Here is a 15,488-nt window from a genome sequence, read left to right as displayed (position 1 = left end):
ATTTGGAAAGGCAGAGCAACTTGGCCCTAAATAGGAACCTGTAAATTAATGCAGTCTCATTGCCTTTGTGATTTGAAGAAGGTGAGGGCTGGTAGTTAAGAGAATAGCCCTCCCTGGCAAGTGCTGTTTACCTGCTATTTCCATCTATGATGCCAAGGCATCCGTGCCAGCAGTGCTGCCCCTTCCCAGGATGGGAGGCCGTGCCAGCAGACACTGGCCACTATTGGCATTGTCAGGTGCACCTGTGGCCCTGATGAAGCTATGCGGCCAACCCCAGGGTGAAGCTGGGTGCTTGACTCAGCAGGGCACAGAGGGGCAGGTTTGCATAGTGTTCTCACTGGGTGCTGAGCATCAAGGGCCTTCAGAGGATGCTTATGGGGCCCCTGTCACCTGTGGTCTCAGGGCATTTCCTGAAATCTCCATTCAGTGGTCTCCTGAACCTTGTCCTCCTCACCACCAACTTTTTCAGCTGATTGACAAGAGTTACAGCCACCCTCCCTAAGCCACCAGGTGTGGGGCCAGCCTGCCAGGACAGCTGCAGGTGTTCCCATACTTCTTTGATCAAAGTACTTACCATAACGAAACAAGATAGTCACTGAGGCAAAGCAGTGAACACAGGAGCAACTCTAATGCAAGATACTGCTTAGCAGATGTGCTTTCTTTTAGGAAAATATGGATCTAGTTCAGGAGTTCAGAGGGTTCCAGTTCTTAGCATCATGTGGGTCCTTTGCAGCTTGGCCTGGGAGCTTCTTAGTACCCATGCTGCACCACTGCATTCTGGCCGGTGAGGGTCTGGACCAAGCCCTAGGGGGACAGCTGTGGGAGCACTTCTGGAGGCCGGAGCAGCCCTTGAAGAGCACAGAGCTGCTTTTCTGGCCATTCTGGAGTGTAACAATTTGAAAAAGTAATATATGTTGTTGTTAGAGATATTTGCCAGCAAATTTCACTTAAGCAGAAATATTTCTATGGAGAAATAAAGTTGTTCCATCTCGTATTAGCCTCTGAAACTCTGAGTGCTACCTGGGGCTGTTTCCACATGGATTTGGAACTTAGAACCAGCAGTGACCTGTACCCTTGGCTGAGTCCCTGCTCATTTTGTAATAAGTGTGTTATGCCTGCTTGTTGAATAGCATCAGGAAAACACTTCCAGGATACTGTGTATTAAAGCATCCTGAACCCAGGCAGTCTAGAGGTCTGTGTTCTACAAAATCTGAAAGCCAAAATTATATTCCATTTGCAGGGCTGTGCTGAGAGGCCAAAAAACCCAGTTGCTTAATTTCTTGCTTTTAATGAGAACACAGGGACTTTCTGCCTGATATGCTGTCGGGCCCTAGGGATGTGTCCCGAGGCTGCCCCCAGTGGTGGCAGCTGGTGGATCTTTCCTGGGTCACTCGGGAACCAGGGACTTTGGTTTCCTGAGCTGGCTACAAACGCCCGCTGTGCTCTTTCCCCCACTGAGCCTCTACTGGCTGGGAAGGGAGGCCTGGCTGCTGCTGCCCCTGAGCCCCTGGATCCGCACGCGGCTGGCCTGGGTGTGGCTGTCCGTTCTCCTGTGTGTCCCCTGCTGACTCTTGCTCCTCTCCCCTCCCGGTCAGAGCCGCGGGCCTGGTGTGGCGCTTCCTAAACAGTGATCAGCTCATGTTGCATAACAGCCTGTGCTTGAGTCTAAACTCTCTTCTTTCTCTCTCTTTTTCTTTCTTTTTCTTATAATCTGCTGGCCGAAGGCTGTTAAAAATATGGTTGGAATGGTGAGTACTACTTTAAGTAGCAACTGTTGTCAGGTGAGCCCCTCAACCCACCCACCCCCGAGTTCCCCTGGGCAGGCTCTGAGCTCGGGGTGCACGTGCTGTCAAACGGAGCCACACAGGCTGTGGCGCTCCAGGCAGATGCCCACTGCCGTTGGCTCCGGCGGCCTGTCCCCTCCTCTGCTCTGGCTCCCCTCTTCCTGCTCCACCCTTCTTGTGTCCTTGATTGACCTCTTAAGGTCCACCACAACAGCAGGAGCAGAACCAGCTTTAAGTGAGTGACACTCTGTGAACCCACACACAGACCCCTGAGGAGAGGCCAGAGACCCTGAAATCTGAAAGGAAGTGGACACTCGAGTGGGCCACGTGGGTTACTCGTCAAGCTGTGAGGCTCTAAGATGTAACCAGGTTCCTCTTCGCCATCCACCTCAAGATCCCAAAGATGACTTAAGAAAGAGGGAGGTGGCCGGTCCCAACTCACCCCTTCTACTCTCCATGGCCTCTCCTGTGAGGCTCTCCCACACCTGAGGGAAGACATGAGGCTGGAAGCAGAACCCGGCCCCAGCCCCAGGAGGCCACACAGCCTCTCCTGCCCCACACAGCCTCTTGCCCCACTGCCCCATCAGCTTCCCACAGAGAGGACAGCAGGACAGTAGGTATGAATGCACCTGGAAAAGAATCTCAAAGGCTACACTTGTGAGGGTCATTAGCGATGCCAGTGACAGGTGACATAAGAATAACAGGTCAAGTCTTGAGGAGGGCTGGAGGGGAAGGAGACACAGGGTGCTCACGTTGTCCTCCCTTCCTCAGCTCCACCAGGTGCTGGTTCAGCTCCAGGCTGGCGAGAAGGAGCAGGACTTGGCATCAGCTCCCATTCAGGTCTCCATCAGCGTCCAGCTGTGGCGGCTCCCGGGATGTCACGAGTTCCTGGCAGCTCTAGGTAGGCAGAGCATCCTTGACTTAGTGGGTTCTTTAATTCCATCTTTTAAATCACTGCTTTTCCTCCTGGTTTCTATTGGGCAAAGTATCTCAGTGTCTTCTTAAATATTTTAAAATAGTTAACTCAGGCTGGGTACAGTGGCTCACGCATGTAATCCTAGCACTTTGGGAGGCTGAGGTGCGAGGGTCACTTGAAGCCAGGAGTTTGAGTCCAGCCTGGGCAACATAGGGAGACCCCATCTCTACAAAAATAAAAAAAAAATTAGCCGGGCATGGTGGTGCACACCTGTAGTCCCAGCTACTCAGGAGGACTGAGGCAGGAGGATCTCTTTTTTTTTTTTTTCTAAAAAAAAAAGTTAACTTAGATTGTAGTGGTTTAGCAGGATTCCCAAATGGCACAAATGGCTTTGTGCCATTTCCTCTGCACTGTGATTTCATCTCTCTCATTTGTGCCCATTACCTTAAGATGAACCTGCTAGACTCTAGTATTATTGGAGGTCAAGTGTTATTAGGAGCTAAAGAAAACTAAAATTAGAGTCATAAGATAATAATGGTTTCAATGTTGTCCTCTGTCCCTGGGTACTTAAAACTGGCAGGAAAACAGTACTATTGAAACCACCTCGGGCCGGGTGCAGTGGCTCACGCCTGTAATCCCAGCACTTTGGGAGGCCGAGGCGGGTGGATCTGAATCCCCTTGGATTAGAAGCTTGCATCCTTTCCAGGTTGCATTACTTGGTTTTTTATTTTTTTCTAACTTTTTTTGTAGAGATGGGGTTTCACCATGTTGCCCAGGATGGTCTTAAACTCCCGGGTTCAAGCAGCCCTTCCATGCAGCTTCCCAGAGTGCTGGGATTCAGGTGTGAGCCACCACTCCTGGCCTATATGCTTTTCTTCTGTGGGTTTAAAGCATCATTTTCCTGACGTAAACATAGTAAATATCTATGTAAGCAGCAGCAGATGGAGGCTAGACTGAGAAGGGTCGGGTTCCCATCCGGATGCTTCTCTTGTCACTTCTGTGAGAAGCTGTAGGGCAAGCCTTGGGGGCATTGCCACAAGTGAGTCCGCAAGACGAAGGCACAACCACATTTTTTTTTTTTTTGGAGACAGTCTTACTCTATGACCCAGGCTGGGGTGCTGGAGTGCAGTGGCACGAGCTCAGCTCACTGCAATCTCCGCCTCCCAAGTAGCTGGGACTTCAGGCGTGCACCACTCACGCCCAGCTAATTTTTGTATTTTTTGTAGACACAGGGGTTCGCTATGTTACCCAGGCTGTTCTCCATCTCCTGAGCTCAAGTGATCTGCCTGCCTCAGCCTCCCAAAGTGTTTGGATTACAGGCATGAGCCACCGCATCTGGCCAAGAGCTCGCTTTATAAAGGAAAAGCTCTCTTCCTCATGGAGCCTGAGCTTCTCTTTGGTGTGGGGGTGGTGGAGCCAGCCTTCCTCCTCTGCACACTTGCTGCTTTTGAGGTCCCTTTGCCAGATACATCAAGAATAGTACAGAAGGAAACACAGACAATCTTAACACCGGCTGTCTCTGGTGGTGGGATTATGGGAGATGTTAGTCAATGTTCCAGTTATTCTCCGTATTTTCCAAGAGCCACTGATACTCAAGGGGCGAGTCAGCCTGCATGCATTTGCGACCTTTACGGCCTTTTGACTACAGCTCGGGGAGGACAGTGGTGTCTGGCAGGCCTGTCATCTGGAGAGAGGTGGCTAGCTCGCTCCCAGGGCTCCAAGGCTCCAAGAAATGCCCCCTTTCCAGTCCTCAGCAGTAAGCACACACCTTCACAACCCGGCATGGGCTGCCAGAGATGGCGAGGACCCAGTTCTCAGCAACCCCATTTAAATCATTTTGGTAAAAGTAGAGGTTTCTCATGCAAGCATTACATTGATACTATTCATTATTTGTTTTTAATGCTGAGTTCTTTGAGCATGTCTTCCTGTTGCTTTCAGGGGCTATCTACTTTCATATTCAGAGAGGAAAACGTCCCATAGAGAACAGAATGCTCCTCTAGTGAACCTAATTCCTAAGGGAATGATAGTCTCCAAATCCCCGAGTACAAGTAAAAAGGCTGGCTGGCTAGGCAGACGAGAGAGGGAGGGGTTTCTCCTTTGGTGAATGTGCTGTGGCTGAGTCATGACACGCACAGCATGCTGACAGTAGCATCGTGTACTACAGGCCCCCTTACTTTATCATTGTGAGGTCAGAGGAGAGGGTGTGGCATTGTAGGTACCCAGCACTTTGCAGTGTTTTCAGGGAGCTCAGTGATCTACCCAGGGACCAGGGATCTTGAGTGAAGATTTTCAATGCTGAAGACTCTTCAGGCCCTAAATTCTTGCTTTGTGGTCCCCATCTGTATTAGTCTGTTCTTACATTGGTATAAAGATACTACCCGAGACTGGGTAATTCATAAAGAAAGGTTTAATTGACTCACAGTTCTGCATTGCTAGGGAGGCCTCAGGAAACTTACAATCATGGCAGAAGGCGAAGGAGAAGCAGGCACCTTCTTCACAAGGTGGCAGGAGAGACAGCACAGGAGAAATGCCAGACACTTATCAAACAACCAGATCTCGTGAGAACTCCCTATCATGAACCAATCCAATCACCTCCCACCAGGTTTCCCCTCGACATCCAGGGATTACAATTTGAGATGAGATTTGGGTGGGGACACAGGGCCAAACCACATCGTCTGTGGCCATAGCATCTGCGCTTGGCTTCTCCCCAGGGAGACATACTTGCTGGTGTCCCTATAATGTCTCTTAATTGTCCACAGCTTGTTAGCCAGCCTCAGGAAGCTCCACGCCCTGTGTTACACCTGCTCTGAGTCTCATTAGAATCCTTAGAATTAGGGAGCAGCACCTCCGGGCTTTGGCAGAGGCAGAGAAGTCACTGCAGATTCCCCGTTGTCGGCACTCATTTCAAAGCCCACGGGGGCAGACACTGAACATGCATGAAGGCATTGTCTTTGCCCTTGAGAAACTTCACCTTACCATGCACCAGCTGTAAATACTGCTCTCAATGCTGAATGGAGTGGCCAGTTTTTGTCCTAGACAGTCTTTATATAGACTGTACTTCTGTGAAAAAAATGGAAAAAAACATGTGAGTGAGCCTTACTCAGTTCTGGTCCATAGTGCTTTCCGTGAAGGGACAGAGGAGAGCCAGGCAGTGTGAGCCATACACACGCCAAATGGGGGCTGCGTAGAGTGGATGTTCCGGGTGGGGCAGCCCGACCCCTCTGCCACATGACCAACCTCTGTGCAGACAGGGGAAGCCCCAGGCCCAAATGCTTTCTGAAGGGCCTTGCAGGCATTCCATGAAGTTGCACAAGGAGCCCTACAGCGCTCCTGTTCAAGATCTGGAATCTTCCCAAAGGAAGCAGATGCTTATATTCTTTGTTCCTTTAGGTTTTGATCTCTGTGAAGTTGGTCAGGAGGAAGTAATCCTGAAAACCGGGAAGCAAGCTAATCGACGGACTGTGCACTTCGCGCTCCAGTCCCTGCTGTCTCTGTTCGGTAAGAGCCTGCCAACACCAGCACATACATTCTGGGAAGCAGAAGAAAAGTGAATAAACATTTTTTGTGTATGTTAGGGAACCATTAGGGACTGTTCAGGAGCAGGAAACAAAAACTCCCTACTCTCATGGCACTTGGAATGTACAAGGTGCTGGCAAGTGCTCAAGCAGGGCAAGGGACTGGAAAGTGAGATGGTGGTGGCAGAGCAGACGGGAACGTGGTGACAGGCGTGCCTGTCTTCTGTGGGGCCACAGGGCCTGATGGGAGTGGACCCTCAGGTCACGTGGGCCCCGGAGGAGATTTCCAGGCTCTGGGGACACACCCAGCCTGACTGATGTTCTTAAGGGCCAAGCTGGCTACAGTGGGAAGAATAAATGCTGGCTTGGGAGGTGGTTATGCTTTGTAGGTGGAACCAACGGGGTCTGCTGAAGGTCATGACAGATGGGTCAAAGTGATATCCTGTTTTTTTTTTTTTTTTTTTTTTTTTTTTTGGAAGAACTGCAAAAATGGGATTGCCCTCTGCTGAGGTCAGGAAAGTGGCAGGAGGAATGGGCTTGAGTTTCATCTGGGACACATTCAGTTTGGGGATAGCCATTAGGCACCCATGCAGGCAGCTGGTATGTGAGTTTGGAGTTCAGGGAGAGGTCTGCATGGAGGCAGAAACGTGCATGGCGTCCCCCGGGGTGCATGAGGGTTAGAGGGGAAGAGAAATGTGTCCTGTGGGCATTCCAGGTCTCAGAGTGACAAGGATGAGGAGGGGCCTATGGAGGAGGGAGGGGGTGGTGAGGGCAGGGTGTATCCCACTGCAGAACTGAGCAATGGACTCTGGATTTGGCACTGTGGACCTCATTGGCGACTTTATAAGAATGACAGGGACAAAAACCTGAATGGAGTAAGTTGAGAGAATGGGGGAGAAGCAGTGTGGAGAGTGAGTGTAGATGATGCCAGAGGGACTTGCTGGGATGGAGCTGGAAAGGAGGGCAGGAGATGTCACAGACTGCTCACATGCCCCAGCTGAGCAAAGGGCCCCCACCCCAGGAGCACAGCCAGCCCTCCTCAGAAGAAGGCGGATACAGGGTCATGTTGCTTACCCTGACCCCACATGTGACAGGCAGCAGAGTGGAGATGGGCCGTGGTGGTGGGGGTCTGGGGAGGGTAGGTGTGGCTGTGAGCTCTCCTAGAGTGATTTTGTCCCTACGTTAGATTTACTTTTTCTAACAGGACCATGTTTTTGAGGATTGTAAGATTAATTCAAGTAGTGTATATAAGTAGCTCTTGCATTATTCTTTGCTAGCTTCTATGCATATAAGGATGTCGTAAATTTTGAAAAAAAACATCAAAACCATATAGAATTCTAACTGCCCTTTGGGCCTTTGTGTTTTGCGCTTAGATTCTACTGAGCTACCCAAGCGCCTCAGCCTCGACAGCTCCTCCTCCCTGGAGTCTCTTGCTTCTGCTCAGTCTGTTTCCAATGCCCTGCCCTTGGGCTACCAGCACCCCCCCTTCTCTCCCACCGGTGCCGACAGCATTGCCTCAGACGCCATCTCTGTGTACAGTCTGAGCTCCATTGCCTCCTCAATGAGCTTTGTCTCCAAACCTGAGGGTGGATCAGAGGGTGGAGGCCCCGGAGGACGACAGGACAATGACCGGTCCAAGAACGCTTACCTGCAGAGATCCACCCTGCCTCGGAGCCAGCTGCCTCCCCAGACCCGCCCTGCAGGCAACAAAGATGAAGAAGAATATGAAGGGTTTTCTATCATCAGTAACGAGCCCTTGGCGACCTACCAAGAAAACCGAAACATGTGCTTCTCACCAGACCACAAACCACCCCGACCTGGGACAACCGGAGGCTTGAGAGTCTCAGTGAGCTCCAAAGGGAGCATCAGCACTCCAAATTCTCCAGTGAAAATGACTCTGATTCCCAGCCCCAACTCACCCTTCCAAAAGGTGGGAAAACTAGCAAGCTCAGATACAGGAGAATCAGACCAGTCTAGTACAGAAACGGACAGTACCGTGAAATCCCAAGAAGAAAGCAATCCAAAACTTGATCCACAAGAATTAGCCCAGAAAATTCTAGAGGAGACACAGAGTCATCTCATTGCGGTGGAGCGACTTCAGAGGAGCGGCGGCCAGGTGAGCAAGAGTAATAACCCTGAAGAGGGTGTTCAGGCGCCCAGCAGCGCTGCCGTCTTCAGAGCGTCAGAAACCAGCGCGTTCAGCAGGCCTGTCCTCTCCCATCAGAAGAGTCAGCCATCGCCAGTCACTGTTAAACCAAAGCCCCCAGCCAGGAGCTCTTCCCTGCCCAAGGTGAGTTCTGGATATAGCAGCCCCACCACCTCGGAGACGTCCATCAAAGACAGCCCCAGCCAGAACAGTGGCCGGCCATCTCCCAGCTCTGACTCACAGACGTCCCAGCTGGACCAGCCTCTCTTTAAACTGAAGTACCCCAGCTCTCCTTACAGCGCTCACATTTCCAAATCACCAAGGAACATGTCCCCAAGCTCCGGCCACCAGTCTCCTGCTGGCAGTGCACCTTCCCCAGCTCTCTCCTACTCCTCAGCTGGATCCGCTCGCTCGAGTCCAGCAGATGCTCCTGACATAGACAAACTGAAAATGGCAGCCATTGATGAAAAGGTGCAGGCTGTCCATAACCTGAAGATGTTCTGGCAGAGCACACCCCAGCATTCCACAGGGCCAATGAAGATCTTCCGGGGGGCTCCTGGCACGATGACTTCTAAGAGAGATGTCCTCAGTCTGTTGAATTTGTCACCACGGCACAATAAGAAGGAGGAGGGAGTGGATAAGCTTGAACTGAAGGAGCTGTCCCTGCAGCAGCATGAGGGAGCTCCACCAAAAGCCCCTCCCAACGGACACTGGCGCACCGAGACCACCTCGCTGGGCGCACTGCCGCTGCCCTCCAGCCCTCCCGCCGCAGCCCCCGCGCGCCCTTTGAGACTGCCTTCTGGAAATGGCTACAAGTTCCTGTCCCCAGGAAGATTTTTCCCTTCTTCCAAATGCTAAAGCATCTTTTATACCCACTGACTCTGAGCAGCCGGCAGATGGGGGCCTGGCGTTTGCTTCAGCCGTTCCGAGTGCAGTCCCCCCACAGCCACCAGCACCCTCATGATGCTGTGCTCTCCAGGCGAGGGGCATGACCACGTCCAAAGGCTGCCACACACACTGGTGGCTTTTCTGGGCCACATTCACCAAAAGCCAGGACTTCTATGGGGCTGGTACAGGAGGCTCATGGAATTTCCTACACACTTCACCAAATGTTTACCTTTGAACTCCCTGTTCTCATCTTTGATATGATTCTTCACCAGGATTTTGTACAAAAATGATCATGGTTCTGGGGTAGGGAGAGGAAAGGGAGCACATATTTTGCTAAGAGGTATATATGCAGTACCTTTTATACACAGAAATACAAATAGAGCTTTTTCTAAGGCTTTCGGGTGCTGGTTGGGGGTGAGATGTATGACATTTCTCTCAGTTGAATTCTACAGGAAAGTGTTATATTAGCCAAAAATGGAATAATGGTTTTTAAAATGCCAATGATTTGTAATTAAATTGTAGCAATTTTGGTCTCATGATAGTGTAATATCTCAGCAACAATGCAATAATTCACATTGAAACAGCGCTTCCATTCTGAACTTTCTCTGCAAATGTCCATTCTCTGCAAATGTCCTTTGGGTCCCGCTGTCAACCAAACTTGAATTTTCTTAAAAAAAAAATTATGTAACTTTTATCCAGGCATTTTAGAGCTATGCAATTGTGATTTAAAATGCAACTTTGTGCTTTTAAAACAGTATTGACCTTTTTTGTACATGGATAAACAACTTGGTTTTACTATCAATAGTACTTTGCATTTATAGCTATTATTTTTAAAAGCTCAAAAAGTTTTTTAAAATGTCAAATTTTGAATAGTCATCAATAAGTAATTATCAAGTTTGGTAGGAAAGGTTGAAATGACTCAGTTTCCTTATAAGCAAAAAAAAAAAAAAAAAAAAAAAAAAAATTCCAAGGCTAACTAGATTTATCCCGCCTTCCAGCTCCTGTTCCCTTTTATTAGCTGTTGAATTTTATTCTCTTTTCCCAACTCCAGGTCCCTCAGTTGTCTTATATCTAAATCTGTTGCCAGGTCCCCACAATCCCAGCACCTGCCTCTGTGAGCTGCCCCCCAAAACCCTCACCTTGGCCCTGGCCAGCCTCCTGTGCTCCTACTGTCTGAAGGACTGGCTCCTCCCCCACCACTGAAGCCACACGTCCAGATCCTAAGCAGCAGGGCCATCCCGGATTAGAGCCAACCAGGGAGAAAGAGATCTATCTTAAAAAGTGAAGGTGGACTTCTTTTCCTACAGCTCTGACAGTAACTTAAATTGTTGCCAGCTTGAGGGAAGACAAGGGAATCATCTATTTAGGGGTAACCATTAATTTATTTTAATAAAGGAAATGCTGAAGGTCATATTAGTACTTAGTTGGAGAATTTAGATAAGTATCTTTCAGGTAATTCTAAAATAAAAATCCTACCCACTTCACTATGGGGTTCCTCATGAAGGTGGGCGGCCACCTGGCCTGGGCCACCAGCAGCACATGGAGCAGACCGAGGGGCCTGGCAGGGGGCACTGACCTCAGGATCCCCAGCTGGGGGTTTTAACCATGGGTGGGATCTCAGCTTCTGAGCATACACTGACAGTCTCACCTGTTCCTCAGTGTACTCCTCTGAAAAGAAGAAAGAACAGTATTTATCTAATCTGTGTTCTCCTGAGCTCCATCCTAGGGGTTTTTAATTTAACCAGCAGCCATGTTGACAAAAGGCAAGAATAAGCATGTCACATTCTAGCCCTGACCCCAACACTGAAAGCGAAGTACTTTATAAAGAAGCCAGCAATTATGAGGGTTTCTTTATGTTAATAGGGGAAAAATGGTAATAAAAGTACCAGTGTAGCAAGTGAAGACCAAATTTATAGCACTGTGCATTAGACAGCAAAATCAGGTTCTTAACAATGAAAAGTAAACCTCAAGTTTCTAAAATCCATATGCAGATGGTTAGGCTGTCCCTCTCAGCAAATCTCTCAGCCTCTTTCTTTCCCAAGTGCCAAGGATCCCTGGAGTAAAGCTCTGGGGTCTGTGCTCTCCTTCCGTGAGGGGAAGGGTACCGCCCTATTTGCCCCTCTCTAGCAAACACCCCCACCACCCTGCCGCTTCCTGTGGTTATTGAGCCAGTTAGGAGGACTCATGGACTCTAACCTGGTTTTAGTCCCATGTACATTATTGTTTTAGGTTTCATATTGAAGAGCCAAATGGTTTATGTGGTTTTATTCTGTCTAAGTTTCAAGGAAGGGAAAACAAAAGTGATAAAATGATAGACCAGTCTAGAGGCCACTGTAGAGTCACCGCCACTTTATATGTATGTCCGTCTTGGTGTTCCTATATGAGTAAAATGGATGTAAAATCATAAAATCAAAGTGAATGTTTTAGGCTACACTGAAAAAAGTATGCACTTAGAATTAAGGGATATTGCATAATTCACCAGGATTTCTTTGTGTACATCAGGAGTTGGCAACTATGACCCACAGGCTAAGTCTGGTCAGCGGTATGGTTTTTCAAAGCCATGAGCTAAGTTACCTTTTTAAAGGGTTATATAAGTAATTACATAATATTATTGATTTTGCCTTTGGCCCACACCACATAAAATATTTAATACCTGGCTTTTTTTTTTTTTTTTTTTTTGAGACAGAGTCTCACTCTGTCGCCCAGGCTAGAGTGCAATGGCGCAATTTCGGCTCACTGCAACCTCTTCCTCCTGGGTTCAAGCGATTCTCCCTGCCTCAGCCTCCTGAGTAGCTGGGATTACAGGCACCCACTACCATGACCTGCTAATTTTTGTATTTTTAGTAGAGACGGGGTTTCACTATGTTGGCCAGGCTGGTCTCGAACTCATGACCTCAGGTGATCTGCCTGCCTCAGCCTCCCAAAGTGCTGGGATTACAGGTGTGAGCTACCACACCCGGCCAATACCTGGCCTTTTAACAAGTTTGCTGACTCCTGGTATAGATGACAGAAAATGGAATAATGTTTTGTTTCTCCAGTCTAGGAACAGCAAGTCAGGTAGTGGATAGACTTGACTGGCATCCGGGGAGCCCCGGTATGTGAGGACCACGTGGATGAAACAAAATGCCTCCTGCATAGCCCTTGGCTCTTTGTCCCACTTGGGAGGAGTCCATGGATGTGGGGTAATATTTACAAAACAATTTTTGGCTTACCATTTGCAGAAAGCATTGCATATATTTAAACTGGCATGTCCCACCCTCTGCTACTCCATCAGATGTAAATACAATGACGATAAGCCGTACAACTCTCCTCTCTTAGAAACCTCAGCAGGACCACAGAGCAAGGGAGTCAAAGCTTTCTTAATTCTCTCCAGTAAATGACTCAACTACTTTGATTTTTTAATTAAGTCAAAATACCAAGAGAAAAATTGCTACTAAAACTCACATTTTGATCCACACTAATGTGTGGCACAAAATGAAATAGTTTTCACCTCCATTCCATTTTTTAAAAATTCACGGTCCACACTGAAACTTGCCGGGTTTTTAGCAAGAGAGGAAGGTGCCACCCACGCTGTCCTGATCCTGCTTTCTCCGACCCAGTGACCTCCAGCACGTGATCACTGCAGCCAGTCCCGGCCATGCCGATCCTGCCACCTCCCGGCCACACACACTTGCAGACCCACAAGAAGAACTGTAGCCTTGAGAATTTCAGTTCAGGTTGGAAAAATGCCATGCAATAATCTGGTTTGCTTTCAGTAAGTAGGCAACAAGTGGAAACTGTGTAATTTTCATCACCTATTCTGCTGTTCTATTTGAGTGTACCTTTGGTTTGTGAACTAGGCCCTTGTTTGTGCCACATCCTTCAAAGATGTTTCCTGTCAGGACACCTGTGGTCCCGCCCCTCCTCAGACACCTTCCCACTGGCATTCACGTTTCTTATATGCAGTGTTAGCCATCTTTGGCCTACGTGGACTTTTTTTGTAAATTACACGGTTTCCAGACATTAAACTTTTTATATTATGAAATTTACCATGTAAAAAGAACTTCATATTTTTATTGAGATTGCTAAGGCACTTGGCCTTCCTCCTTTGTGATTTTCAGTGTCTATTAAAGCATGAGTTCCCTCGGTTTTAAGTGCTGTATCTGGATCACTTTCTCACCCTTTCCACACTGTCTAGATTTCTTTGCAGCACATGGCGTGGCCGTGTGTCATTACTGAGTACATATCTCTCTAGTTTTATCCCCATCTCTACACCATAGCCTCACATCCACCAAGCAGAGAGCACAACCGTGCATGCAGCAGAGCTGTCCCGCACGTCTCTGGTCTGGGGACACTGTCGGTGGGGGGTGATTTAGGCACTACTCATAGTTGGAGGGCCAGAAAGTTCTACAGTTGAATACATATTTCAACAAACAAAAACAGTTCATCACCACCAGATCCCTATATCATCTAACGAAACTTCCAAGGTAGTATTTCAGAAAGAAGGAAGATAATTCTATATGCAAAAGTATGAGAAGCATGAAGGAATAGTGAAGAACTGGGTAAATGTGAATAAATGAACACAAATATTGCCTTTATAAAAAGAGTAATGTCTCATTTGGATAACAAGAAATACTAGACAATAATATGTAAAACAAGGGAGTTAAAGTGCTATAAGTTGGCCGGGCGCGGTGGCTCAAGTCTGTAATCCCAGCACTTTGGGAGGCCGAGACGGGCGGATCACGAGGTCAGGAGATCGAGACCATCCTGGCTAACACGGTGAAACCCCGTCTCTACTAAAAATACAAAAAAAAAAAACTAGCCGGGCGAGGTGGCGGGTGCCTGTAGTCCCAGCTACTCGGAGGCTGAGGCAGGAGAATGGCATGAACCCAGGAGGCGGAGCTTGCAGTGAGCTGAGATCCGGCCACTGTACTCCAGCCTGGGTGACAGAGCAAGACTCCGTCTCAAAAAAAAAAAAAAAAAAAAAAAAAAAAAAAAAAAAAAAAGTGCTATAAGTTTAGGAACAAATTGTAGATTATTTTTAGAGTAAGCTAAATATATGTAGTTCCACACACAAATTGAAGTAGAGGGTTATACTTCCAAACTAGTTAGTGGAAGAGAAACAGATTCATTTTGTAAAACCCTGGTTGATGTAAAGGAATAGAAAAAGGAAGGAACAGGCTGGGCGCGGTGGCTCAAGCCTGTAATCCCAGCACTTTTGGGAGGCCGAGACGGGCGGATCACAAGGTCAGGAGATCGAGACCATCCTGGCTAACATGGTGAAACCCCGTCTCTACTAAAAAAAAACAAAAAAAAACTAGCCGGGCGAGGCGGCGGGTGCCTGTAGTCCCAGCTACTGGGGAGGCTGAGGCAGGAGAATGGCGTAAACCCGGGAGGCGGAGCTTGCAGTGAGCCGAGATCCGGCCACTGCTCTCCAGCCTGGGCGACAGAGCGAGACTGCGTCTCAAAAAAAAAGAAAGGCCGGGCGCGGTGGCTCAAGCCTGTAATCCCAGCACTTTGGGAGGCCGAGACGGGTGGATCACGAGGTCAGGAGATCGAGACCATCCTGGCTAACACAGTGAAACCCCGTCTCTACTAAAAATACAAAAACTAGCCGGGCGAGGTGGCGGGCGCCTGTAGTCCCAGCTACTCGGGAGGCTGAGGCAGGAGAATGGCGTGAACCCGGGAGGCGGAGCTTGCAGTGAGCTGAGATCCGGCCACTGCACTCCAGTCCGGGCGACAGAGCGAGACTCCGCCTCAAAAAAAAAAAAAAAAAAAAAAAAAAAGGAAGGAACAACAAAAACCATCTAAAAGGACAAATATAAGATGAACTTGTACATTTTCAAATAACTAAAAGTATAATTGGTTTGTTAGTAACACAAAGGATAAATGCTTGAGGGGATGGACACCCCGTTTTCCACGATGTGATTATTATGCATTGCACGCCTGGATCAAAACATCTCACATGCCCCATAAATATATACATCTACTATGTTCCCACAAAAATTAAAATAAAAAAAGACAAAAGAAAAATATCAGTAATCATTATAAATGTAAGTGAACTAAACAATTAAGCAGTTGATTGACAGATGATGGCAATAAGCCACGTGCTCTTTAAAAAGCTATATGCTATTTGAAAAGAAAATCACCGAAGCATAAGGGCCCCAAATGGCTGATAGTAAAAGGCTTGGCAAACTAGATATTAAAATAAGAGGCACTGGCCGGGCGCGGTGGCTCAAGCCTGTAATCCCAGCACTTTG

At 48.2% G+C, this 15,488-nt stretch overlaps 1 protein-coding gene and 1 long non-coding RNA gene across 4 annotated transcripts in view; one reads left to right on the top strand and one right to left on the bottom strand.

Moving 5' to 3' along the window:
• TTC28 (tetratricopeptide repeat domain 28) overlaps window positions 1-9,929 on the top strand; it is a 740,148-nt gene extending 730,219 nt beyond the window's left edge. For 2 of the 3 annotated variants that reach the window (XM_033233089.1, XM_033233091.1), the window contains 4 exons: window positions 1,725-1,748; window positions 2,556-2,685; window positions 6,091-6,198; window positions 7,589-9,929. In XM_033233089.1, coding sequence (XP_033088980.1) covers window positions 1,725-1,748; window positions 2,556-2,685; window positions 6,091-6,198; window positions 7,589-9,219 — 1,893 coding nt within the window. In that variant the 3' untranslated portion in view covers window positions 9,220-9,929. The remainder of the gene's footprint in view (window positions 1-1,724; window positions 1,749-2,555; window positions 2,686-6,090; window positions 6,199-7,588) is intronic. The other variant, XM_033233090.1, reaches the window with a different exon arrangement.
• LOC117096131 lies at window positions 5,090-8,001 on the bottom strand. The gene is made up of 2 exons (XR_004442358.1): window positions 7,864-8,001; window positions 5,090-5,760 (listed from the first exon to the last, which is right to left on the bottom strand). It is a non-coding gene; the product is annotated as an uncharacterized LOC117096131 (long non-coding RNA).
• Window positions 9,930-15,488: the final 5,559 nt, after the last annotated feature.

The sequence above is a fragment of the Trachypithecus francoisi genome, unplaced genomic scaffold, assembly GCF_009764315.1.
Source record: "Trachypithecus francoisi isolate TF-2019V2 unplaced genomic scaffold, Tfra_2.0 Lachesis_group14, whole genome shotgun sequence".
NCBI classification, from domain to species: Eukaryota; Metazoa; Chordata; class Mammalia; order Primates; family Cercopithecidae; genus Trachypithecus; species Trachypithecus francoisi.
Note: the sequence above shows the minus strand (reverse complement) of the source record. Positions and strands in the feature narration are given on the sequence as shown.